The sequence below is a fragment of the Meleagris gallopavo genome, chromosome 1 (assembly GCF_905368555.1).
Source record: "Meleagris gallopavo chromosome 1, MGAL_WU_HG_1.1, whole genome shotgun sequence".
Taxonomy (NCBI): Eukaryota; Metazoa; Chordata; class Aves; order Galliformes; family Phasianidae; genus Meleagris; species Meleagris gallopavo.
Window position 1 is genome coordinate 79,440,797 of NC_139404.1, and position 27,682 is coordinate 79,468,478.

General features: G+C 44.7%; 2 protein-coding genes across 4 annotated transcripts in view; one reads left to right on the forward strand and one right to left on the reverse strand.

Annotated features, from left to right (window-relative positions):
- ARHGAP31 (Rho GTPase activating protein 31) overlaps positions 1-8,396 on the forward strand; it is a 57,247-nt gene extending 48,851 nt beyond the window's left edge. The window contains exons 12-13 of one of the 2 annotated variants that reach the window (XR_795304.4): positions 753-3,609; positions 7,572-8,396. Coding sequence is in view for 1 of the 2 variants with exons in the window: in XM_010719268.4 (XP_010717570.2) it covers positions 753-3,218 (2,466 nt within the window). In the remaining variant the exon portion in view is untranslated. Of the gene's footprint in view, positions 1-752 lie in introns of both variants that reach the window. The other variant, XM_010719268.4, reaches the window with a different exon arrangement.
- A 5,696-nt stretch (positions 8,397-14,092) lies between these two features.
- On the reverse strand, positions 14,093-26,477 carry UPK1B (uroplakin 1B). 2 transcript variants are annotated; one of them, XM_010719288.4, is made up of 8 exons: positions 26,311-26,477; positions 21,031-21,118; positions 20,308-20,508; positions 18,734-18,808; positions 17,847-17,969; positions 17,376-17,555; positions 15,939-16,022; positions 14,093-15,314 (listed from the first exon to the last, which is right to left on the reverse strand). In XM_010719288.4, the coding sequence occupies exons 2-8, from the start codon at positions 21,097-21,099 to the stop codon at positions 15,264-15,266; spliced, it is 783 nt and encodes a 260-aa protein (XP_010717590.1). In that variant the 5' UTR covers positions 21,100-21,118; positions 26,311-26,477; the 3' UTR covers positions 14,093-15,263. The 2 variants fall into 2 exon arrangements, with proteins under 2 accessions (XP_010717590.1, XP_003202774.1); XM_003202726.5 differs by having other exon boundaries at positions 26,276-26,477.
- Positions 26,478-27,682: the final 1,205 nt, after the last annotated feature.

Consider the following 27,682-nt stretch of genomic DNA (forward strand, 5'->3'; position numbering starts at 1 on the left):
CAAGAATTGACCTTGCATTGATTTCACTTCTGTCCATTTAAGCACTTGGTGATTTATCTTTGTGCAACTACCTACTGTCCGCTCTTTGTTTTCCCTTCCTGTAACTATGACTGCAGTCAGTACAATCTGTCAGCCGTGAAATTCTCCAGATGTGAGACTGTCCAGGTGTCTGATACTTTTGACCCAAGGTCTCTGAACTATTCTTCTATTTTTGCTGTTCTATTTTACTGTCCCGTACAGCTTGAAAATTTCTTTTTTTATTTCATTTTCTGGACACACTTTTTCCCCCCACACTTCCTCTGTATTTCTGCCAGACCTTTTTCATCAGATTTCTTACAGTGGTACTCATCGCAGGACATCTATTTAAAGATCTGTTGGCATATATTCTTAAACAGATTATACATTCCAGTGTGATTTGGGAATGTAGAACCCCTGGCAAGGCTAAGTGAGCACTGAATGGGAAGAGCTGAGAAATAGGCTGAGATATTCCAGTTGCTCATTCACCTCACTTTTCCATTTCATCCTCTCAGGCCTCATTCTGGCCTCATCTCAGATCTTCTCCATAAACCTACTTGTTTATAAATGTATTTCCTTCACTGGGTTGATTACTGTATGTGTGTGTGCTTGTTTCTATAACCATGAACATGCTTATCCAGGAGCCTGTCTTTTCTAAGAGACTGTATGAGGAAAATTGAGGGGTATTTGCAGTAAGTTGTGAACTGCCAGGTCATGGCATTTCTTCTGTTTTTCAGACTGAGGAGGATCCTGCAAATGCCCTTGTAGAACCACTGTGGCCAGAGATACAACATGAATTGAAAATAATAGAACCTGAAGAAGAACTCTTGCTCTTTCCAGCAGCTGCCCCCAAGACAGTTCCAGTTTCTGAATCCTCTTCTTCAGTACAATCAAATAGTTTTTCCTCTGGTCCAGAGCAATGTTCTACCCTGTCTGAGCAGAAATCTGCAGGCAGAACCCCACAGACCACAACTCAGGTGCCTTTATTTGGTGCCACCAACACAGAACGACCAGACAGCCACCAAAACTGCCAGTCTGAGGTGGCTGCACAGCAGAGCTGTGCTTCAGTCCTACCCAAACTGGGAACTCCCTTGACTGGCATTGCTGCTCCAAAGAATCACCACCCAGTGGTGGAAGACAGTATGAGTGAATGTGTCTCTCCTCCCTTGGAATGGAATTTTCGTAGTCAACCAGAAGCTAATGAGCTTCCTCCAGGAGATGAATTTTCTCTTTCCAAAGGAGCACATTCAGAATCAGAGAAAGGAAAAGACAACACTTGCCAGCTGCAGAAGGAAAGTGATGATCATACCAGAGTCCAGACTCAAAGTGGGATGCCTGAGATAGCGACTGCTGATGGAAGGGACACATACTCCTCCAAGGCACTGAATGGAGCTGGAATCCAGGAGCTGAAGGAGGGCAGTGCTGTCAGCAGAACTCATGATGCTGGTGACCAGGATGACGAGGATAACTGGGCAGATAATGTGCAGAGCTTAGAGCTCGTGGAACCGTGGGAGGATCACCAATGGGTCACAAGCCCACTCCATTCTCCAACCTTTAAGGACACTCAGGAGAAGACAATACCAGAGTTTCAGCCACAAGATCAGAGATCAGAGGCAGGCCTTTCTCTTAGACCACGATTCAGTCGCAGCCTCTCTCTGGATAGTAAAGATACAGTGATGAGTTTGTGGACTATCCCATTCTCTTTCATAGATGCCCCTGAACAGCAGCAGCCTTGCAGTGACATTTTGCCACTGGCTCATGAACTGCCCAAAAAGTCCAGCTCTCCAACTAGCATGGGCAAAGCTAAGCAAGATGAGAGTAGTATGTGTTTTCCGGAAGAACCTCTGAAAACTAATGAGCTGAGGTATCCCATCAGCAGGGAGGAAACACAAGCTAAGCAAGAAGAACCCTCCAGAATCCCTCTTCCAGAGCCAGAGAGAAAAAAAATGGATGTAAGCAAGGAAAACCCTTGGAGGTCAAAGTTTGAGCCATCTTTACCATACCAAAATGCCCCAGACAGTTCTTTACAAGCAAAGATCACAAAGGAGGAGTCATCCATGTCTCGGGACATTGCCCTGGCAGAAGACAGTGTTACCAAAGTGTGCTCTGCCACTGAGTCACTTCAGAGTAATAAAGATGAAGAAACACCTCGTAAAGTGAAAACTAGGCCGTCATCCCTCAACTTGGATTCACTCCTTCCAGCTCCAGATTTCTTAACATTTGAGAGCCTGGCCATGCCTTCTGCCACTGGGAACTTCCTGTATGGGCAGAAGGAAGTGAAAAGCAGTGATTCAGTCCCATCTCTGTCAACTACCTGCCCTGCTGGCAGTAAAGGCGTTTCCTGGCGCTCTCCTTTCAGTGCCCATGTAGATCTAGATTTAGATTACCTGGCAGTGGCCCACGCCACCACTGGCCGTCGTAACTCTGCCCCTGTCAGTGTGTCAGCGGTCAGGACCTCCTTCATGATTAAGATGTGCCAGGCAAGAGCTGTGCCTGTGATACCACCCAAGATTCAGTACACCCAGATTCCCCAGCCCCTGCAGGCTCAAAATTCTGCTCCACAAGTGGAGAAGAAAGAAACAGAAGCCAAGCAGGTTGGCAGGCAGACTCAACGAGTGGTATGGGGCCATCTGGAGCCCCCCAAGAGCCCACTGACAGAGAAGAAAGCCAAAGCGGAAAAAGAAAACAGTGACCCAGCTCAAAAAGACTCAGTGTGCCCCTGGCACAGCAGCCTTGGCTCTCCACTGGAGTCGTCTCAGTCCAGCCATAACCCTAGCTTGGATGCCCCTGTTCTGCGCCGAAAGCGTACTTCTGAGGGGGAGACAGGTGGAGATAACCCCCAGTCTTCAAAGATGGAGAGGCCGTCAGGGTTCTCCAAGCCTTCCTATAGATCTAGGCCTGGGAGGCCCCAGAGTTTGATTCTCTTCAGTCCCCCTTTCCCCATTATGGACCACCCCTCCTCTTCAGCAGACTCCAGGGTGTTGTTATCACCCATAAGAAGCCCTACTCAGACCTCCTCTTCGAGTTCCATTTGTGGTGATCTGTCTGAAACTTCGCGGACCACACCTGAGGGAGTGATGCTGCGAAACAAAATGACCATCCCCAAGAATGGCCAGAGACTGGAGACTTCTACCAGCTGCTTTTACCAGCCACAGAGGCGCTCTGTGATTCTGGATGGACGAAGTGGGAGGCAGATTGAATAGTAAATGCTTCCCTAGCTCCTTTTCCATGGTGGATGGGATGGGAGTGTCCACACCAAGACCAACTCTGTTTCCATTTTGCTGTTGTTATTATATATTGTTGTGCAAGAAGAACCCAATCTTTACCATTTCCTGCAAAGTATCTTGCTATGGAGGGTCAGTCTTTTTGTCTTGCTTTTCCTTTACTTACTTACCCCTTTCTAGTTCCTCACCGTCTACTTTTTTTTGTAAGCAATTCCGAAGGTATATTCTTGTTGTCTAACAAGCCCTGTGGAAGCCTTATCCTCTCTACAGAAAACAAAGGAAAAATAAATCTTGGAATAACTACAGAATGGGGCTGGGGAGGGACGCTGTTCGAAAGCACTGCAGCTCCGGATGTAGATAAGGTGAGGAGGTAAGTTCAAATGTTTGGAACCTCTTTCTGTCTTTTCCTCACAGCCAGTGAATGGCCATGTCTATCTATCTCTGCTGTATTCTTTGGACAGTATAAGTCAATATTGTAGGAAGCAGAATAGCTGAAGCAGAAGGTGAAGCTGGCATGAGCAAGACACAAAAGGTGTAAGACAGCCAGGGATGTTCCAGTAGCAAATATGCAACCCAAAGGCGCTGCCTCCAATGCTTCTGTTGCCTCAAAAATGTGCTCTTTCTAGCATGTGCAAGGCGTGAAATGAAAGCTGATCAGGAAACGCCTAGTTGTTCTTTGAATTTTCCAAGTCATGGTTATGAGATTTGTTGTACTCAGCCACGCCTTCCTGTGATAGGCTGAGGAGTGAGTGTCCAGCAATTGAGCCTTCTCAGACTGGTATCAATGGAAATGAAAATATGGTTATAATGAAGGCCAGTATCAATTATTTTTGTCACTGCTTAGAGCCAGATGACAGCTCGGCAAATATATCCAGCTATGCTCCACACAGCAGAGGAAAGCAAGAGGATCCTCTGAACAGCATGTCCTTGGGCTATTGCCCTCTTGTGTCCTGACTGACATAATCCTTGACCCTTGGTCTTTCATTGCCACTGTGTGGCATGTCCCCAGGTTCTTCTTCCTCATTCAGACTCCTTGTCCTTACCATTTTACACTGTTTCTACGAGAGCATGGCTGGTTTTCACCTCCCTGCTCCTGAGTGCTTTCAAATTGATTGAGGGTATGGTAAAGAGGATGATTTGTGGGACTGCAGAACAGATCACGAACAATATTCTGAGACGTGGATTTGAAGTGAATTAAGCTCTCTCCTAAAGGGCTGTTATCATTACAGGCAAATACATGTTCATATAAGCAATAGCTGCCATGGGAATAGAACTAAAGCTTCCTTTATAAAGCCTCTAACTCTAAGTTTACTGAAGGCTCATCTGTTGCCTGGTACGTGATAATGGGCAATTGCAAAGCCGGGTACAGTCTGTACTGTCTCTGCAATTTAAATGCCACTAGTGGCTGTGGAGGAGATGGGAACACAGGTATTGCTGCCAGCACCAAGATTGTCCTTGTAGTGGTACTTACAGGGACCATCATTCATGGAGATATCTGAGTTTGTACATCCTCCATTGTGTATTATGGGCTATTGTCTGAACGGTATCTGAGCATCTGGTAGGAAATACTATTAGCCACCACAATGAGTATCAGTCAGAATTTCCCAGTGGATGTATATTTAGAGCTTTTTCCTTAAAATACTGGCATTATTTAAAAATTGTTAGCAAACTCAGCCCATGAGATCTTGGTCTGTCCTGAATGTGTCACTTAATTAGTGTCATTGTGGCTGAAGGGCCCGAAATTTGTATCGTGCTTTGCACACTTTGATTGCTAAAGGAGAGAGATGCCAAGGTGCTTTTGAGAAACTCTGGCATACAGATGCAGGGAATATATCTTCAGCAGGATTTTATCTTGCCAGATACAAAGGGAGCATGAAAAAACAAGAGGGCTTTTCCCTGTCACAAGTTGCTGTATTTGATCCTCCCCATTGCACTCCTTACTTATGTGTTACGCAATATGAAAAGAAACAGAGGAGAGAACTAAGTCTGTGCTGTCAGTTTTATTGAGGAAGAATATTAATTCAGGAAAGAACCTAGAGTTCTTTGGGTCCATGTTGTCTCACAGATGTCAGCCTATGCTTTACCTGGGCAAGCTGTGGATGGCAGATCCAGCACATGCAGCTTCATAATGATCATATTATCTTCCTCCCAGACCATAAAATGCCTGTGCTGCCTGCCATTAAAACCAGGGACTGCCAATCCTCCATGTTTCTCATAGTACTGCTCTGTGCTGCATTTACATGCACCCAAGTGCCTTTCTTGTTGCCTTATGGGAAAACTTTTAACCACCATGTGAATGTTAAATGTGAATGACTTGGGAAGGTGTGATACGATGTATTGTGGTAAGGTTTTCCAGAAAGTAAAAGTAACGGAAATGGTGCCCAGATTTTTTGGCGTCAACAAAATAGTTTACTTTAGGCAGGGATTTATATTCTCTTAGTCCCTAGAAGTTTTGACTGCCAAGGCATCTGGAATGGAGCCAGCCAAACTCATAAAATAATGTGTCAAAAGAAAAAGAAAATGTGATGAAACCTTGGCACCTTAAAACCATTCTTTCTTTTCCTTCTTGATCTCATATAAGCTGATCTATGAACAAGAAGTGAGGTCTGGCAATTTGTATATAGTACGCTCTTAACAGTATTCCAGTAAGTAATAGTATTTTTGGCATAATTGGGGAAGTTTCTGCAAGAGAAAATTACTGGAAAATTATATGTAATATTAAAGATCAGCCGCAAATGAAATCTGTATCCAGACTGTACTTTTAAAGGTGTTTCAGAATTTGAGCTCAGATTCAGGTCCTGGGTTTTCATTAAGCATGGATTCTGTAATGAGATTTTCATTACGTAGCTATTTACAGTTTACTTTGTTAACAACTTCAACTCCAGCCTTCAGCTGATATATCGGACTTCCAAGATCCTAGCCAGGGGGGGTGTAATGCAGGCACATCACAATAGCTGTATGGTCATAAGTGGGCTTGTATCCAGAGCTGAAATAAAGCCCTTGCAGACCCTATGGAGTTGGGAGCACTTGTTTTGTTGCACAGGTGTCACCATCCACAGCTGTAGACTCAACTTCTGCAGATTTTCCAACACTTGAGAGTGGGTCTCTATTGATACCACATCTGCAGTCAGCTTCAAGAACCAGGGTTTGGTAGTTGAACAGTGCCAAAAACCTGAAGCTATCGACCAATGAGTAATACTGACTGTGGTTGGATCTTCCTGAGAGCCCGCTTTACTGAGCCATTCCTGAGATCATCCCCAGGCTCAGACCTGATGTCGTCTTCACATTAGGGCCACTAGGTTGTCCTCTGCAACCCTGCAGGATCAGATTGAACCTGAGACTGGAAGCTCTTCTGAAGTTCAGGGTTTTGCAGTTGTACATAGTGGGTACCAGATTCCTGTCCTCCATCACGACTCTTTAAACACAAGGTTTTAAGGAAAGATTTTATTATTACTTTTTAATTGTTCCTTGGTTTTGTTTGCTTGATTTTCTGTGAAGCATTGAGAGGGATAGAGCTGTGTAATGGGATATGGGCCTCGCCCCATATTTGAAGTTTTGTGTGAGAGCTAAACTGATTGTTCTTGGCATTGTGGAAGGGACCTTCCTAGGAAGATGGTCACATCATCTGCAGACTTGCAAGGATTATTTCAGAGGCCCAGGAACATTTAGTTTCCTGTGAAGAGTTTGAAGACTCACTAAGTCTGCAGATGGACTGGTTTGAATCATGGTGTGATATCACAAGCTTTTGTGGACTTCTACTAGTGGAAGATGAGAAGTGGCTAAACTTTCCTTATTCTTCCCATGTTTTGCGCAGCTTCTGTTAAGTTCAGGAGTGTAGCTAGGTGTGAAATGGTTGGGTGAGCAAAGTTTGGAATTGCCTAATGGAAAAGAGGGTCATGGATGGTGTTAGTCCATGTGGGAGCTGCCTTATTTGAGTGAAGGTAAACAGAAATGAGTATTTTATCTTATAAACCATATTCCTCTGGGGCTGCCCATCCTATGCTATCACTTCTGAAAGACTGAGGCACTTCTTTTGTCACCTTTAGAGCTTCAGAGGAGCTTAGATCTGCATTAGAGGACATTTATAAAGCCCTGCAACATTTTCCCTCACCCAGAGTCCAAAAGGTGCAATCAAAGTCTTTTTTCTGTATGAATTCTGAAATGCCTGAAATGGTGAATATTGTGTTAAATTTATATATATATAAGAATATTATATATAAATATATTAAAAAGGAAATGTAATTAAAATGAAGGAGTTGTCTAAAAAGAATCCTACACATCTGTGAAACTTGGGCTGATGCATGAAACTATTTTGTTTTGCAACTTTTCTAGCACTGAAAGCGTGAGACCAACTGGCTTTCTGCCCCTAGAGAAGCTAATTAATTCTGCCTAGTCTGCAGTGGGTAGAAGGTCTGAATCTGCCTTCCTCAGTGGGATCATATCCTGGGAGAGGAGGGTTGAAATCATGAGAGAAGAGAATGCAAAGACTGCCTCAGCTTTCAATGACAAGCTTCTACCCAGTCCTTGAAAACACACCCAATCTACCAGAGCACATATTCCCTTTTGGGCAGGCCCAGGTTTTGCAGTTGTACTTTTTGCTTCTCTCCATCTCTAAAAAAAATAAAATAAAATCTCCAGGGGTGGGGGAGAAGCTGCAGCTGATCTCAATTCTGTTTAGCTTATGCTTGCTCCTAATCATATAAAGACTTGGTGGTAACTAGTTGTGCTCCAAGAAAGGAATGGAAAGCTTGTCACCAAATTCAACTGGAGATGGAGTGGGACTTCCACAGGCTCGGAAGGAAAGGATGGTAGGAAGCAAATGCTTCCTATGGGCTCCATGCAGTAGCCCAGACCTTGGATATTGCTCCTGCAGGCACTGGTCTCCTTCAAAACATTCTTTGCTTCCAGGTCAAGGGAAGAATTGGAAATCAGACACTGTGAAAAAGACTGTCCCCATCTCGCTGGCTCTGGTTTTTGATTATTTCTCCTGCTAGCCCTGTTGGATTGTAATTTTGTTAAGCTTTGTTCTCTGTGTGGACTTGTCTGCCTTTGTGCCTTATTGCTTAAAAAAAAAAAAGAGAAAAAAGGAAACATCCACAAAAAAGGTGTTTTGCCAGGTCTCAGCCATGAGATTAAACTGGAGTTTTTATAAAAACAGAGCTGTGCCCTAGTGATGTTTCAAAATATTTTGTATATCCTACGTTTGGTTTATGAATGCAGTGCCAATGCTTTCCTCTGAGATAGGATTTGAACCCTTCTCTTGTTGTACGAGTGGCCAGGGTACTGAGCTGCGTTTTCCTTGGTTTGACTGGGGGGTGAATGTTAAAACCCTGATGATGCATTTTTCTGACCGGGAGTTCTGAGAGCTGCAGCTGTTCTGCAGATCTGAAAATGAAGTGAGGTCTTGGAGACTTCTGCAGATTTACCACTACCTGAAAAGCTTTAAAATTTCCAAGAGTATAATTCATCTTTTTACTTAATATTTCAGGCTGATGTTTCAGTGACGCATAATCACACGTGCCCTCCTGTTATTACAGCTTGTGCAGAATTCTGCTGTCTGCAGTAATGTCGAGCCACAGAGAGTAGGGGGACAAAAATACTCTGGGATGCCAAAACTTACAAGGGAAGATGAACAAGAAAAGTTAACATGAAGCTTTTGATGCATCATGTATGCATTTCTGTCAATTTGTAAAGGATAAGCAAGATTTTCACAAAATTATTAAGTTTCCTGATTCTCTGGATTCTTCTGAATCCTCATTGATTCAGTCTCAGCTCTAGTGTGGAGGTGAATATTATTAGTGTGTGTTCATAATTTGACACTAGGGGAAAAATAAGACAGCAACAAAAAAGACAGGAGTTCCAGTGGCTGTAGTGTCAGTGAGCATATCTGCAGTTTATCCTGCTCTGTGTTACCCTCAAAACAACAGAAGAATCGTTAGGTTTAATGAAATACATTTTTTTCCTATCAGCAGCTGAACTCAGGACTTGATTCCCTTTCCTACCAACTTCATGAATTCAGTTTCCCTTTAGGAAAATGCCTGGGTTGTGCTTCCTGCTTTCCATGGCAACTAGCACACAAAATGGAACAGAAAACCTCTGAACTCCGCAACTGTTGTTGGCCCCAGCCAATTATTAGTGGTGTATGAGAAACAGTATTTGTGTATTCATTGTGCCACACAGCCTAGCAGTGACTTGGCAATAAGACAGGAGGAGAATCTCAAACTGCCCCCAGCACTCCTATTATCAAAATCAAGCAAAAGAGGCATTATAGAACTGGTTGTGCCCGAGTCAGTACTGTGCCCCACGAGTATGCCTGAACACATGGAAGTGCTTGAACACAATTTCAGCCAATTCCTTTTGCCTGCTTCCCCATCACTTTGTGTCTGAAAGTCTGAGTCAGGACAAGCATCTGCATTGGCTGCATTAGAAACACCAGCTGGAACGTCTTAGATACTTTCAGAGAAGTCAGAACCAAGACGAAGCTAGTTCCCATACTGACTGTTAACCAGGAGATAAAATAACCCAGCACCAAGGAGAGCTATGTACTTGTGTCTCATGCATCGCGCTGTGGAAAGCTGGACATGCCTCTCTGGTATCCCACTGGTTGGAATCTGAGGTCAGCTGGCAGCAAAGGTAAGGCAGGCAGTGAGGGAAGGAAATTTATCCCAGTGGGGGAAACTTAGGTTGATCTGGCACAAGGCAGCAACAAGAACATGATGGTAATGCCCAGGATGGAGAAAGGCGGTGAGATCTTGGAATACGTTTTCTTTCTGAGCAGGATCAGTTCTTCAAAAAAGTCATCTCACGTGTTAAGGCTTAGAAATGAACAGGAGCTGTGAAGCTTGCACCTGGCTGGGTCCTGATTCCCCCAGAGGTTAGGTAGAACACAAGTGTTAAAACAAGAGCATTTGGGTCTTTCCGTAAGGAAAACGGGTAGCTGCTTTCACATGTAGTATTTGCAAACTGCAGAGTGAGATAAGTTGTATTTTGCATACCTAGTAAATTCACAGGAATTATGTCCTGTACTTTGGGTCCAGATACTTCTTAAAACTGGACCTGTTTTCTCACATCTGCTGCAGGGAGCACATATCTCTCTAGCATTCATATCCCTTATCTGAAAAGACCAGGAAATATTTTAATTCAGTGAGAGGAAATGACTTCAAAGAAAGCTCAGTAGCTGCTAAAGAATAAACCACGAGGAACATGACAACAACCAGAGCTGGAGAAAGGAGGGTAACACACATGATAATTATTAAAGAAGGAAAGTTTCCAGAAAAGTAAAACATGAAAAGGAAGAAGAAAAAAAGTACCCATAAGCCATAACAGTTGAACCAGCCTGGAAAATATCAGAAAGTGTTTGTTCTTGCTCCTTTACAGACACAGAGGGATTTGTGCTAATGGGCATGGTGGGGACAGGTTGACAGTTGCACTTGGTCATCTTAGAGGTCTTTTCCAACTGTAATGAGTTTATGATTCCAGTATTCTAGGTGACTTATTTTCCTCCTCCTTTGTAAGAATCAGTTTATATTAGAAGAAACAAGTGCTCACAAACTGTAGTTGTTTTACCTTCTCCCAGCTCGGTGCCATCAGTGTGTGTGTATTGCCTGAAAAGCAGTACACTTGGTGGTGTGCATTGCCTGAAAAGTAGAGAGAAATGGAAGGTTTTCATACTGCGCTCACATTCAATATGAGCCCCAAGCAGACAGAGCAGCTCGCTGCCCATCACTTGGTTCTCTCAAGAGTTTATCTCCACCAGTGCACATGCAGGAACTGCTAATGACCTTGCCTGTGCTGGAATTTCACCTCGCGTGCAAGCCCACATAGTCAGAAACACCCTCACCTTTTTTTCTGCTATGGATAAACCCTCAGCAGTCATCCTAAGCTCCCCAGGCAGCAGGCTCTCCTAAAGATGGATGCCACAGATCTCAGGGAGAATTCCTGCAGGAGGTTCCCAGCATACCACGCGTTGTTCAGGCTTTCCCCAGTTGCTAGAGAGAGCAGGGCTGCCAAGGGGTAGAAGAAGGAGGCTTCGTTTATGAGTTTGTTTTAGGTCACACTTGGTCCCAATAAGCATTTTTTTGGCACAAGTCCCTCTTGTAAGGAATGCAAAAAATGAAGATGGCAGGACAGTGAGCAGGGTGGGAAATAAATCATCTGAGTCAGGGGATACTGAATGCCACCAACAGCCTGGTGCAGGTTTATACACTGAGCTGGCAGCTGGATGCAAGCACACAAGGCACCGTGTGCTGAGTGAACCGTGAAGTGAAGAGAGATGGAGCTTGAGAGAGGGCATGCAAAGGTGGTTCATGCAGGTGAAGGACAGGTGAGGGGAAAGGAGGAGAGGAGTAGGAGAGCCTACTGGAGAAATGAGGACAAAGGCAGGCCTGTGGAGCTCCGTGGCCTGAAGGAATGAAGACCTTCAGTAATGCTGGCTACAAACATTCAGTAATTTGAGGGAGTGTTGGGTTCTTTGGTGCTCGTGTATTGAAGAGGGGTGGCCAGGATTTGAGACACTTGGTGTCTTAGAGGTCAAGCTGCTCAGTCAAGTGTGAACAAAGGATATTTCTGAGTGAGACTCATTTTTCAGAATTGGAATATTGCAGGAAATTAATAATCTAAAAATACAGTTGGGAACTGTGGGAGAATTTAAACATGGATTTTTGCCAGGAGAGAACTGTGAATATTCACACCTACATAGAAAAAAATATGCAGAGCAAATCTGCAAACAAAACATGCAAGTTCCACCTTGCATGGTTTTTTTCTTCAACTTGTTTTAGTCCAGAAGTTTTTTGTGTATCTCCACACATTGCCTGCTTCGATGACCAGATTTGTCCACAACTTCCAGCAGTAATCCAAACAGCTGAGAATGAATAGGATTTATTTACAAGCCCCAGCCAACACACAAACCTGTTCACCACCATTCCTGTCATGGGCTCCATCCCTTCCTCACCCTCCCCTGGCATCTCAGGTAGGGAACTCGTAGAGATTGGGATCAGCCTTCAGAAGTTGAAAAAACAGAAGAAGCTGTACAGGATTTTTCAAAATCCTGCTCAGCATCTTTCTTTCTTCTCCCACCTTAGTTCAGGCAGCTAAAGCTGGCTTTTTCTGGTTGAAGTGTGGTGTGCTTGGCACTTCTGCATAGATCCACCATTTCAGAGACTGCTGGTTCATCACAAGTTTAATTTTTTTTCTGTAACCTCTAAATCATAATGTGCCGTGTGAGCTAAAGGCCCCAAAGCAAAAGGTAAACTTGACTAACTTTAACTGGAGTACTGTGTCCAGGCCCAGTACAAGGAGGACATGGAGCTCTTAGAGTGGGTCCAGAGGGCCACTAAGATGATCAGAGGGCTGGAGCACCTCTCCTATGAGGAAAGGTTGAGGGTACTGGGATTATTTAGCTTGGAGAAGAGAAGACTCGGGGAGACCTCATTGTGGCCTTCAAGTACTTGAAGGGAGCATATAAACAGGAGGGGGAATGGCTGTTTAAAAGGGTGAATAGTGATAGGACAAAGGGGAATGGTTTTAAACTGAGACAGGAGAGATTTAGGTTAGATATCAGGAGGAAGTTTTTCCACACAGAGAGTGGTGACACACTGGAACTGGAACAGGTTGCCCAAGGAGGCTGTGGATGCCCCATCGCTGGAGGCATTCAAGGCCAGGCTGGATGTGGCTCTGGGCAGCCTGGTCTGGTGGTTGGTGACCCTGCACATAGCAGGAGGGTTGAAACTAGATGATCACTGTGGGCCTTTTCAACCCAGGCCATTCTATGATTCTATGAACATAGATGGCTTAAACTGTCATTTGCGTCATAGGTCAGTAGTATCATTTTCAAGTGATAGGAGCAGTGAATATTGCAGTGATCTATTCAAGATAGTCTCAGTTTCTTTTGTCCTACAAAATCCTGCTGTATTTTCTCTATTTTGAGAGCTGTGCTGTAATCTCTGCGCATTTAGATGTTGCAAGAAGAAAGAGACTTCTGGGTCTGAAGCAACAGACCAGAAGAGGAAATAATTTTTAAATTTACCTGCTACTGATCTTAAAGTTTACTGCAGTCTGTATCTCCAACCACATCCATATGCAGAAGTCTCTAGGGTGCTCCATACCTGGACATGTGGCTTATTTCCAGAGCTACCTGGCCTGTAGAAATAACCCAAGCAGGAAATCTGTAGGCAGGTGAGCAGCTCTCCGCAAAGCTACTATGGCTGAGAAGGTTTTGGAGGGATTTGCCCAAGCGAAGATAGAGGCGGTGTGCTGTCCCTCCTCCCCCATTCCTCTTCTCTCTGCTGTTGCAGTAAATAGATAGGGATTTGCAGCTCTCAAGAAGGAGCATTCAGACAAGTCTTTACTGTTGCTGCCTAAATAAATCTTTGGATTTATTTAGCTGTCAGTTACACACAAACAAACAAACAGGAAAGACATTTGTAAAACAAACCCAGATCATTGACACATGTGGTGCCTGTGGTCTATCCGTGTCCTCAAGTCTCACAAAAAGGACTGAAGACTGAAGGCTTAAGGAAATGGCAGAGAGTCCAGACCCTCAAGGACAGTCACCTCCTTGCTGAAACAGTGACCTTTCCACGTGGTCTTCCCTTCTGAAGGGGCTGATCCATGGGGATTCTTCTTTTTGAACGCACAGACATAAAGAAAACCCCTCTGTGCTTCAGGCACCTGATTCTCCTTCAAGCCTTTCACCCTCTCTGTCTCCCCCAGTACTCCAGTGAGGCACCACTGACCTGCACACCTTGTTTGCATCAGGGCTCTGAGCATTCAGACCTTCCTCGCAGCCCCGGGTGTCCCAGATAGATACCATCATTTCCCCTTCCCAAACACAGAATCACGAGCGAGAGTAAAAATTTTTTACTTCCACTTGTTTTTAATTATCATTTTTGGCAAATATACAAAAACAAGGAATGAAGTTGGTAAACTGTCACAATCTGAGACAGCACACCTTAAAATGCTCTACCCCAGAGGATGTTTACACGAACATGTAACTGAAGCATTCACTGGAAAGACACCAGATCAGCTTGTGCTGAAGTAAACCACAGTTGAACTGACTGGATTTGGTTCAGAGAGCACCCTGTTGGCATTTTTCACAAGATTTTTGCCATTTTTTTGCTGCCTGGACTGCCTGATCTGGGGATGTGGGATGGGGAGTGCAAAGAGGACATGAGCACATCTGTGTAGACAGCAGGCTGATTGAGGGGTGTGGGACAGCCCCTGCCACAAACCCAGCTGGAGCACAGGACTCCTTGTATTCTGCACATATTCTAGTGATATCTTGTGTGAAGCACGTGCAGATTTTGATGGAGTTGCTCGTGGAATTTTTCATGGTCTGTCACTTCTGAAGGTAGAGAAGAAGCAATAGTTTCACAGGGAGGTAGGCTTGAACACAGCACATTGCAGAGGAGTGAGCTAGTCTTTCATTGAGCTTGGCTAGCAGCAGACTTTTCATCTGTGATATGTCTTTGCTGCTGACACATTTAAACTCTTAGAAAATCTTCCTTACTTTAAGGCAAGGAGTGACGGATACCAGGAACAGAAGTTGAAAGATAAAATATATTAGAGAGTTCTGCAGTCTTCTCCCTTGCTGCACTCGCCTTTATTGGTCACAGGAGGTTACAGCTTTACTCAGGCAGTTCTTGCCAGAACCTATAGCATTGTGATTTACATTCAGCCTGATTTTAGAGAGGGACTTTTCTGGAGCAAGCATAGATGGACATTTTCCTCTGTGATGCTATCACAGAACAAATCAGATTGTATCTTATCTTAGCTCCAAGGACTTCTCACACAGCAAAATAAAGGTTTTACCTCAGCCAGGAGACATTTAGACAGCAGAACAAGGGGAAAAGAAGGGACAAGAAGTGTGTGACATTGGTGTGTCATGTTTTCTGAGGGGCTAAAGCAATATGGGAGAGATAGTGGGAAAACTTCAGGTTCCCAGTGGCACAAGGTGAATGGAGCAGGAGATGAGTGAATGCAGTTTTTTATAGAATGCTTCAGGACAAGGCTGAGGATGTTGAGCCTTCAGTATGCAATTCTGCTCCAGTAGAACATGGTTCCGAGGAGGACGCAAAACTGAAAAGACAAGACTACTGAGTTTCTCTTTTCCTCATTCCTTCCCCACACCTCTCCCCCCAGTCCCATGTAATCCTACTGATAGGAGAGAACAACAGAAATTCTTGATAAGCAAAGTTCATTCAGGAACAGGGAGCCTAAAGCTTTTTTTATCTGCACAGAAACTTCACAGTGCAGAAAGATGTGTGCAGACATAACTATTTGACCGGATCACTCAGCTCACTGGGGATTATCTGTCACGAAACTGCTGAACCCTAAGTATTTGAAACACTTCTGCAAAGTCTTCAAACTAGAAATGGAATTCTCTCTCATGATTACAGTTTAGATGGTCCAATACCCTCTGAAAACAAGAACCTGCAAGCTGTTTGCTGTGCTGTGTTACTGAGATTGCAGCAGAACACAGCAAGCCTGAAGGCCATCTAGCTCTTTGAGCGTGGTAGCCAGGGATGATGGGAAACTTTTGCATGTAGTCCTGTTAGTGGAGCAGGCTACAAGCACGTTGGTGAGAAATAAATATCATCTTCAGATATTTTTCAGCCCTGTCATCCACCTCCACCCAGGTGGGTGTGGTGTGGAATAGTAAAGAAAGAGAAGAGGAAATAAAAACAAAAAGTAAGTACTCACAGTCCAGCAGAGGATGGCAAAACCAAACCAGGCAACACCCCAGGCTTGCCTGTTCAGTGGGCCAGAAATAGCATCGTAACAACCCTGTAAGGCAACCATGCACGAATCAACACAAGCTTTGAGCTTCTGTTGCTCAGTTACAAGCTCATCCACCTCCAATGAGAGTGAAGTGGCATGATCCTCTGCTATTGTTATTTGAGTAATTCAAAAAGACAGGCCAGAACTACACTGATTATTGACAACTTGCAGATAACCTGCATGTTTCTAATTCCAGATACAAAGCAGACCTATCTTAAATATTTCAAGGACAATTTTCCACTTGCCGAACACAAAGACAGTCAACACAGAGCTGGACTCCTGAATACAAAGGTGTAGGCAAGTTTGGAAGCTTGAACATCTTCTGGAAATGCTTGTTAGTGGACAACTTCATGCTCATGACCCAGCTGGTTAACTGTAAAGTTCACCAAGTGATGTGCTCACTAAATGGATCTCACTGTAGGAAGCACTTCTCAGAGATGCCCTACTATTCATTTCCTGGGGCACAGTGCCAGAGGATAACCCCTTCTTCCTCTCTTGCCATCTGTTCTCCATTACTTTTGACAGCTGCCTAGAGGAGGAGAACTGCTGTCTTGCTCACTCATGTATGTACTCATCTTTGGGCAGTGCTTGATTCAGCTGGTGACCACCTGCATGTATGAGGTACTGCTTCATATTGGTAACATTGGAATAGTTTTCTTCCAGCTCATACATTGTTAAGTGTGGTCTCCTCACCTTGAGAAAGACATTGAGGCACTGAAGTGTGTCCAGAGAATGTCAACAAAGCTGTGAGGTGCCTGGAGCACAAGTGTTATGGGGAGTGGCTGAGGGAACTGGGATTGTTCAGTCCGGAGCAGAGGAGGCTCAGAGGAGACCTCATCGTTCTCTACAACTCCCTGAAAGGAGGTGCTGGTGAGGTTTGGATTGGCCTCTTCTCCTGGGTAACAGTGATAGGACAAGAGAGAATGGTTTCAAGTTGTACCAGGGGAGATCCCGGTTGAATATTAGAGAACATTTCTTCTCAGAAAGAGTGGTGAGGCATTGGCACAGGCTAGCCCAGGGAAGTGATGGAGTCACCATCCCTGGAGGTGCTGAAGAACTATGTAGATGTGGCACTGAGGGACATGGTAGTGATAGATTGGCAGTTGGACTTGGTAATTTTAGAGGTCTTTTCCAACCTTAATGATTATGTGATTATTCCTAATAGTCAGAAAAGCCTTTACCACAGTCTGTGCTGTGTTCTACATGGTCAGGAACCTACAAGCACTGCTGCTTCTTCAGAAAATGTTTGGACACTTGTAGCTTACAGTAGAGGAGGAAGGCTATTCCCTATTTCCTTCCCATCCAGCAAGGCACTTTCGACTAACACATGTAAACTGGAAAAAACAGAGAAAATCTTACGTTGCTGTTATAGAAGCCAGGGACTCCGAGCTTGCAGCCATCAAGATTGATGGGTTCACCTCGGTTGTCCATGACACAGCAGTTGTGTGGCCAAGGATAGTCAGCGTCGTTGTGTGTCACACGAAAAGCAGATGTGTACTCCTGCCAGTCTGAGGGCCCATTCACCCCGCAGCACTGGTTCTGTGGGGTGAGAGAAGGAAACGATCTTCATGGGCTAAGGTCACAGCCCTGCACAAGGCTGGCCCCTACATATGGTTAGACATTAACCACAGATTTATGAGAGAGATTTTTGAAGTGCCTTTGTCACCCTGCCATCTGACAAATAAGCAAAATGGGGAGTGTGTCAGGACTTTGTCTAAGGTTCAAGGCAGATGCTATCCTTTTTATTACTGAGTGGGTCTGAGGAGGATTTGAAATTCCAGAGCCCCAGAGCATTTAGTAATTAGTGATAGTATTCAGTGTTATTATTACCTGGAGCATGAGATTATCCCATGTCTTTGTGACCCCTTCGGTCATCCATTTGTCATTGTTATTGTCTGCATCTGACTTCAGATACCTCTCCAGCATTTGCTTCAGGAAGAGGTTTGGAGTAAGCTGCAGGAGAAAACAAATAAACAAACAACAGGAAAAAAAAACAAAAAACAAAAAACAAACAAAAAAAAATCAGAAAAGAATGAAGGAACTATGTAAATAAGTGGCCATGCAAAGCAAATATGTGGGTGGGTTTGCTTGCTTCAATATCCAGCTAGAGAACTGGAATGCTGTTCCCCCCACCACTCCCAGTTTTACACAGAGGAGGCTAAAGAGCAAGATGTAAGGGGCAGGAGCAAGAAAGACACAGAGCATGACTCTTAAGCTTGTCCTTCCAGATGTCAGATCAAAGGAGATGTGCAGAAGCTATGGGTTACATCTGATGTTGCTTGGAGCTGAAGTACCTCAGGTCATTTTCCCCACCAATATCTGCAATAACCTATGTCATCTTTCCCTCACTAGTAACACTGCCTGTTGTGATGCTGAAGGTTTGTATGAGAAATTAATCAGCCTCTAGCTGAAAGACTAAACACTGCATTGATGATTCAGCAAACCCACACTTTTATTCCCTTAGCTGCAAGGTTATAAACATTTTGGAGCATCAAAAATAACAAAACTCTGTTCAAAACAACAAAGATAATTCCTTCATTAGAATGAATGTTGGATACTTTCCTTGTGGGGTCTTACTTTAACTCAGCAGTAGTCCTTTGAACTTACATTGTACCACCACACAGGCCATTTACTCCAGTAAACAGGAAACAGCATGCCATAAAACTGCAACATATTCCAGTGCAGTTGCATGAAGATATGAGAAAAGCAATACTCACAAAGTCTCGGTGAGTTGCTGCCGTGATGCAAGAAGCCATTTCAAATGCATAAGTGATCAGCATCAGGATAATATACTGTTGGAGAGAGAGAGTCGAGTCAGCTATCGGAGAAAAAATTAAGCAGTTTATTCCCATTCTGTATTTTTCAAGTTTAAGCCCCACACCCTGTTCAAGCCAAAAGAAACTGAGCTGCACCAGTGTCCCCAGTCTTCTCTGTTCCTCTGAACATTCATGTAGTCCTTCTCTGTGCTCATTTCAATTTGCAATCTGCTTTTTTGAAGGTGTGTGACCAGAATTGTAATCTATCTCGCAGACATGATATCATCAGAAACCTGTTGAATGGCATTAATCCTACCCTATCTTTATGGATGATACTTTGCTCGATATGCCCAAGATTAACATCAGCCATTTTCTTTGCTGCATCTCATTGGCAAGTTATTCTTCTGTTTGCAAGCTGGAAGCTTCTCAGCAAGAAGCCAGTCAATCCTAGCAGGAGAGACTGTACTTCAGGGAAAGAGAAGGTGCAATTTAATGTGTTGTTCAGATCCTCCTGATTCATGCTTTGTAAGGAAAGAACCTTCATGAAAACTGGCCCTCAAGAGCACCACTCACAGTTTGTTTCACTGCTTCTCTTCCCTTCTCAGCGGAATCCCTTTCAGTCTTTTCTGTATTCCCTTTGCAATTCTCATGCCTCCATTTCTCCTCCTACAATTCAAAATGTTTTTCCCAGATTCCAGGCATTTGTTTTCTTCTTTCACCAGCTTCTGCCCTGTACTACAGCCTTGGGTTTCAGTCAAGACACCAACATTTAGAATTAAGGAAATTCTCTTCCACCACTTGTTGCTGGGGAATTTCCTGGCACAAGAGCTCAGATCTCTGTCTCCTCTTTAAAACGGACACCCTGCCACCCCATATTAAGCCAAGATAGAGCTGATTGCAGAGTTTTCAACTCTACTCTCCCTCAATGCGCACACCAGTTAAGTTTCACTACTGTCAACCTAAAGGACTGAGTAAGAAATTGTAGAGATTTGTTTACATCTTAACATTGTTCTTGGCGTATTCAAAACTATCTATCCTATCCCTATAATTTCTATTTGCTTGCTGATGCATAATGTCAGCTACACCCATTTTTGGTACACTAACACATACTAATGCCTTGTAAAGAAGTCATTACTTATCAGCTCTTAAACTAAATGGTACATGACAGCTGAAAGGCAGTAAGAAGAAACTAGAATCTAAACCACATCCCAGCTGCATCTGATTGCACAAGTGCTTCTACAGGGCCTCAAGGCCAGGTCAGGGTCAGGACACATGGTTTAAACCTTCATTGTGGTTATTGCCATTGTGGTTATTGCTATTAATTCCCCCACCCTAGTTTCAGAGCTTCTCATGCATGTGTCCTCACAGTTATCACCTTGTGGGAGAACACAGCCAGAGAGAAGAAGAACCTTTGGCTTCTTTTCACCAATAAAAGCTGTCTTTACTCGGTTGGTAAATACCAAGACGAACAGGGTAAATAAGCCAATATTTTTTAAGTTTGGCAGGAATCAACGGGCAAACATTGCTACACTTACCACCAGTAGCAAAGTCTTGTTGGACTTCATGACTCCAATGATGCCAAGGATAGACAGAGCGAGGAGTGCAAAGCCAACAAAGATACCAATCCAGGCTGCAGCATAGATGTCATCATTTTCTGTGGCTTCCAGCAGAGGGTAGAGGCCGTGGGGATCCGACACAAAGAAGATGCATTCTGCTGTCAGGGCAATACCACACATCTGAGAATCACAAATTAGGGAAAACTATTAAACTGTGGGAAATAACAGAGTCATGAAAAGAAGATTGCATTCATTCTATTCAGCCTCCTGCCTGCAGGAACTCCTCAACTCCTCCTCTGTCCAACTCTGCAACCCCTTTTATTACTCCTTAACACAAAAGCTGCGAGCAAAACTCACCCAGCCTAGACCTCAAAAGTCAGGCCTGGAACTTAGAATGCTAAGAATAAAATTAACGTGAACTTTCCTGTCATTATATGGAAGGAGTTGGCTGGAAAGATGTTAGTCAGCAGCAAGGGCTGTTCCTCTAGAGACAAGCTGGTCTTGTGGATTAACCCCTACAATTCCCTCCAAACTGACCTGCCAGAACAGCTCTCCTTTATCCCTTGCCTAATGCTTCATTGCTCTTTTTACTGGCAGTCTTCACATGTGAAAAGGGATTTCTCGGCTAGGAAGCATTAAGAAGTGTCTCAGAAGAGCTTACTGTAAGGAAGCTGCCACCCATCCATGTCCCACTTCACTTACCCCAATGACCACATTCCCCAGGATTAATAGACCCTGACAGATGCGTATGCCATTGTCAGTTTTTGCCATCTTTAGATCTTCATGCAAACTGGGAAAAATCAAAGACAGTCATCAGTTAGACCAGTACAATAGGCTTCATTTAGAAACAGAAATTACCCATGAGGAGAAGATAGACAGAATCCATCTGTCTGTACTCCTCCCACTCCTTGCTTCATGGTAGTTTTAAAGGAAAAACCTCCCGAGGCATGAAACTAATAACTGAAATGTTCTCTGATAGTTGAGCTACGCAAGAGTGGGATGACTGTGCACAGACAGTTGCTTCAACTCACTTTTGGCTTGTATTTTCTGTGACACACCAGTACCCATGCAGACCCCTAGCACAAGCACAGCTCATGGTGACACATTTCCGTCTGGCTGGAATCAACGGCTACTGGGATGAACACCAAATGAGTTCAATTTCCTCACCTCACTTCTCCTTCAAAGAAGCCAGATTTATTCCAGGGCACATCACACATCTTATTGGCCATTCCCTTTTGGCCAGCACTAGCATGGAACCAAATATAACCATAGAGATAGAGCTGTATCCCACACACATACCTGTGGCACAGGGCTTGCCATTATTTACTAAGGGTATTTCCCTCTTTCTCCCCCATGCCAAGAACTGAAGCTGGGGCTCCCATTCCTAGTCAGGTATGAGGGACAGAGCTGCTTAGGCTGCAGCTGGCTTGTGGGAGATGGGCCAAGTAGCATTCCCACCAAATTCCTGAGAACATTATATCCTGCAGGCTGGGCCCAGGCACTCTACCTTGAAATCAGCTCCCTCCAGGGAGAGCAGCATAAAGGATTATTCTGAGGTGTCAGACCTCTTGGAGAAATGAGCCCAAATTCCAGACCCGATGAAGCCCTTCTTTCAAAGGGACAGAGCATGGGTGTGCATAGCAAGGAAGAAGAACTCCAATCCTGAGATAGCTGCATGTGTTGTGTTGTTAAGAAAATACAGGCAATGAAAGAAAGGCTGAAGCGGACTCAGCTTGAGCAGGCAAAAGGCAAAAAACCTTAACTTTCCCGCTGGAGTACCTGCACTTGGAACCCCTCTTCTTGGGGCTACCAGCTCTGAGATTCTTCAAATAAACTTTTGAAAAAGTAGAGCAGACGTTAGCAGCTGCTAATGAACCATGAGAAGTTTTTTGATGAGCAGGGCACTCTGGGACCTCTCTAACAAGGCCACGTCCAGCCTCTCAGTAGCTGCCTTTTGTGGCTGGCAGGACAGAGGAAGAAAAACAGTGACAGAGGAAAAGCCAGAATTTCCTATCACCCTTTCTGCAGCAGTTTGAGGTTTTGGCATGGAGAGATCTCCAGTATTTCCAATTCTTTTACCACTACACAAGCAGCAGCAGAGCACATAGGTATTTTTCCAGGATAGCACAAGTGGCCATTATTTCCCAGATAAGAAGCCATTTTTAGTCCCAGCCAGGTGGTTGGAGGCTGGCCCACTATATCTAAAGCTGCATGATGCTGTATTTGAATGTGAATGGCAGGCTGCCAAACTTGCCCTATTTATTACTAGCCAATATATCCAGGAGTCACACACAACACCTTGCTGATCAGAATCATAGAATCATCAAGTTTGGAATGACCACTAAGATCATCAAGTCCAATTATCAGCCCATCACTATCATGCACACTAACCATGTCTCTCTGTCATGCACACTATCATGCACACTAACCATGTCTCTCAGTGCCACATCTACATGATTCTTGAACACCTCCAGGGACAGTGACCACCATCTCCCTGGGCAGCCTATGCCACTGCCTCACCAATACTCAGATCTGGGCTTGGGCAGTGTTTGGCCACATGTTCTCCAGATCCTGACAAACCTGTGATGAGCACTTGTCCTCTACATATCTGAAAGCTCCAGAGGCTACAGCCTAAATCCTTGCTCACAGACCAGAGATTTTAGAAAAGCCTGTAGTTGTTGCTGGCTAAGGGTCATCGCAAGTCAGGGGCAGTCCAAAAAGCAGTGATATCTCCCTGATCTGAACACAGGTGCACAAATTCTATCACATGAAAAACTGGGTCTGCTCCAGCTGCCATGCAGAGAGCTGGGTTCTGTGTCATGTCGCATCATTATAGATCAGATCACCTGTGATTAACAAAGCCACAATCCTTTCCTTAGCATTACAGAAACTTCTTTCTCCTATCTTTCTCTCTTATGGGCACCCCTGCAGTATAACAAGAGCACTGAGACCAAAAGGACACCAGGCCTGGCTTGCTCTTGGCTGTCCAAGGGCACAACTCAGCTTTTTTTTTTAATAATTAATATGAAGACTCTTGCACATGGACTCCCCACCCAACCCAGATGCTTCTCAGAATTCCCTTTCTTGTGACCAGGACTTGACTTGCTCTTGCCTCTCCTTGAGCAGGTATTACAGTAGGCACACCAGTCTGAGAAAGAGGGCTTGATCTGAAAGCCTCTGTGGAGCTGGTTACATAAAACAATGCACAGAGAACAGAAAATGGAAAAAGGGCAGAAGAGCCTTTGTTGTAGACCTAAAAATGAGCAGTGCAATGGAAATCCCTCTTCCATTCCCTTCAGAAGGACCAGTATAATCACTAGGATGCAGGGCTGGGGAGGGGCTCCAAGGCCATCACAACAGCTGGATCTGATGACAGCTGAGAGGCAACCCTCCAACACACCCCAGAAAAGAAGCTGCAGGAGATCTAGGCCTTCCCACCCTCTTACGCCTCATAGGTCAGCCGCATTAAGCCAAAGCACTTAGGGCAGGTGCACGAATATGAGGCACAAAACCAACCTCTGGGTTTGCCTCACACAGAGGCATGACTCACAGACATCCACCCAGAGTGACACAGGGAGGCAGTCCCTGCTCCCAGAGAGACAGGCACCAGCAGCTTGTGCCTGAGGATAGAAATAATTTTGGAAGTAGGGAAGCCTTCTGTGTGGGCTGGTTAAGGTTAGTTTTACAGTCCAAATAGTTTCCTGGAGCTGCAGGCAGATGTTACTTCCATGGCCTGAGAGCTTTCTCGATCTCTCCTCCCTTCTTCCACTCACAGTGGCTTGCAGCAGGTTTGTGGGGGCCAAAAAGCAAGCTCCTTTCTGCAAAGGCTGGCTCCTGCCCCTGAGTTAAAGATTACCAACTCTATACAGGGTCAGTATTGGCACCAGTGCCTTGATTCAGGGGTGATTCAGTCTTTGGTGTATCCCTAATGCCCATTGGCCTGGTTGAACTTTTGAAGCCTCTGCATCCTATTTTTACAGGTTGAAACAGGATTTCAGTAGCCTTACAGATGAATGTCCCTTGCTTTTGTTTGGTTTCACTCCGTTTATAGCCAAAAAACGCCTATGAATAGAAATTGGCTTGGCACTGCCTCATGCAGAAGCAGGCTGTGCTCTGATTGCCTTGTGTTTTGTGCCAGCTGTGGTGGAATCACAAAAGTCCAGCCAAGGGATGTCCAAAAACGCACCAGTAAGCATCATGGGTTTCTACAAAGTGACAGCACTCACCCCAGCACTTCTGAAGCATGAGGTACTGCCCTCCCTGCCACCAGATGTATACGGTCTCCCTCCTTGAAGATACCAAAACCTATCTGGACATGGTCCCGAGCAGCCTACTTTGGGTGGAGGAGACTTTCAGAGATCCCTTCCAATCTCAACCATGCTGTGATCAACTCTGCACTGCATATCCCTCTCCCCAGGGTCTGGGGAGGCCTTCACCACCATTGCTCTGCTATCAGTGGGAGGCCAGAGGGAGGACATCTTACTCCCACCACAGGCAGGGGTTGGGGTACTCAAGCTGTTGCCTACCATCATGAGCACAGCGGTACAGGGGCTGGGACAGATTGGTACATCTGGAGAGCAGCATGAGGAGAGATGGCTGGGCTCAGCCAAGCTGTGCCTCACCCCATGCTCCCTGCTCCCACCCCACGTTTCAGCATGCCTGTGCATAGCGTGGCATTCTTCTCCCCTGGTGTAAGGAAGCACAGACAAGGGGTCCATTTGTGCAATTCCCCATGGACTCTTCAGCCTCCAGATTCCTCAGTGAAAGGCTCAGAGCCATGTAAGCGCAACCAAACAAGCACAGCCTTTCAGCAACTGAAGCCTCAGCCTTGCCTGTGAGCCCTGCCCTGCCCTTCACCCCATCCAGCCACCTCTCCTCCTATCCCTTGGGCTTGCCTGGGCCCGAGGAACAGTCTGTCCCTACAAGCATGATAAGTGAAAGGGTACCAGGGGAGGGAATTTGGCAAGGTGGAGCTGCTGGCTGTACTGGTGCCATGGGACAAGACTACGTGGTCAAGTCACAAACCACAAGCGCAGACCCCAAACACAGGCCCCCTTCACAACTCCACATGACAGTGAGCTTCCATGCAGCAAGACTTGAGTAAACAAAATTCACTGTTATTGTTGTTAAAGCAATTAAATAACTTATCGATGAATTCTTGGACCCTGCTGCATAAAGGCAGATGTTTGAGGGTATAGGTCAATCTATTTATTCTGAGGCAAAGACCTCCAACACACATACTCTCCTCTGTCTTTGCCCACCTGCCAGCAGCACACAGTCACCCCAGGCAAAGAGCAGTGTGGTCACCAGGATCCAACCACGCTGAGAAAGGGAAGAGCCAGCCAGTCGTTTTACACTACCAGGGGAGAAATGTAAAGCAAAAACATAGCTCAGCATCAAGCAGGGGTCAGAGACTAATTAAGTTTCCTTTTGAGAGAGATTGCTATGAAACGAAGCCTCTGTGTACAGAGAGGCGGCTGGTAAATCATCAGGCATAATTACCTCAGATATAGAGCTGGGAGGCAGTTTTTTTCCTCTCTCCCTCATTAGTTCAGCAGAACCAAAACAAGAGATATTTTTTCTTGCCTTTCCTATTTTCATAAGTGAGGGGGATTTGTCTTTCTCAACGGTGATTTTTTTTCAATACTCAAATATGTTGGCAACAGATCTAATTTTCCCATTCTCTCCTCCCCAGTCTTTAGGAGAAAAAAAATATGAAACAAATTAAAACAGCCATACAGAAGGCAGAGTTTGCAGTAGAAGAAAAAAAGCAACTCTTAACAATCTTAGGCAGTTAACCTTATCCAGGTAGCAGCCTTCCTCATACTAAACACAGCCCAGAGACTCAAATGGAAATCATTTAACATAAAAACCTCTTTTTCTTGTACCAGATGCTTTTCGCTTCTCTGTCTGAAGAGGAAGATAGTGACCGAAGCCAGGTACTCACCCTTCCCTGCTGGTGATGCAGAAAAGCAGACCCACCTGTCTGGCTGGCAAATTCCCCAAGAAGCCCCTTTCCCCCTCCTCGGCTGGTTTTTAAGGAGACTGGGTTGCTGGAGGAGAGTGCTGTGTGATTGGTAGGGTGCCCATCACATGAGGAACAGTTTTTTTTTCTAGCCAAACCTGTTCCCCAGTTCTTGTGGGACCAGAGGGTGTCTCTGTGATTCTTAGATTGTATCGGAATGCTGTTGTGCCAAAAACAGAAAGCTTAAAGAATTTCACTCCACGTACTCTCAAAAAGATGGACGAGTGACTCACCCATATGAGATACTTGAGCTTTAAAGAGGATAGGCAAATTTGAAGGGTGTAAACCTAAATATTAGCATTGCTGAACTGCTGTTTGAACAGAGTGTAAAAAGAATGCATGGATGAGAAAAAAGAGAAATTAATACTAGTGTTTTCATTTAATTGCATTGCATGGGAAAAACTTGAAAAATACAGCAGTTTGGGTTGGAACCACTGTGATGTTCTTTAGCTTGGGAATTTTTTTAGAAATGAATGTGTAGGTATTGGCTGCTGTGTAAGACAGAGTGGATAGCCAGAAAAGTGAAACAACTGTTGCATTGCCTTGGGCCCAATGGTTTTTTAACTCATTCAATCTTATGTTAAGCACTGGAATAGGCTCCCCAGGGAGGTGGTTGAGTCACTTCCCTGCATGTGTTTAAAAACTGTTTGGATGTGGTGCTCAGGGACATGATTTAGTGGAGGGTTGTTAGGGTAGTTTGGTTAGGTTGTGGTTGGACTTGATGGTCTTTAAGGTCTTTTCCAACCGGACTGATTCTATGATTCTATGATTATGAAGATTGAGCAAAATCAAGGACATACATATGTACTTATCTGCCTGTGATGAACTGGGACTGAGGCTGAGAAACAGCAGAAAAGGCACTTCTCTCAACTTTCTCACACATTCCAGTCCAAGTGTGCAAAAAATAATCATTCCCATTACTGGAGCCTTGAGCTACAGCTACTTGTGGTTGTTGTTCTTCATTTGTGATGCAAAACCCAACTGAGTAGTGAGCTTGGAATGGGTGATGGAAACATCACGTTCTTAGAGTCCGTCATGAATCAAAAACAAACAGCAGAAGACATATACACTTGTAGCCATTCTTGGAAATGTCTTCTGGGAAATTAGTGGTAACTGCAATAGCTCCAATGTTTTACAGGTCCCCACAGTACTGAAGAACAGCAAAAGAGGTCCTGCCAAAGAGAGATCCAGGATGGATACGTCCCATGAGATTTCACCCTGAGGAACAGGCCATGTTTTTGGCCTTTCCTGCACAAGTAAAGCATCGCAGTGGTTGGCAAAAGCCTGGTCTGGTAGACAGGGACAAGAAATGTGCTGGTTTGGATACTT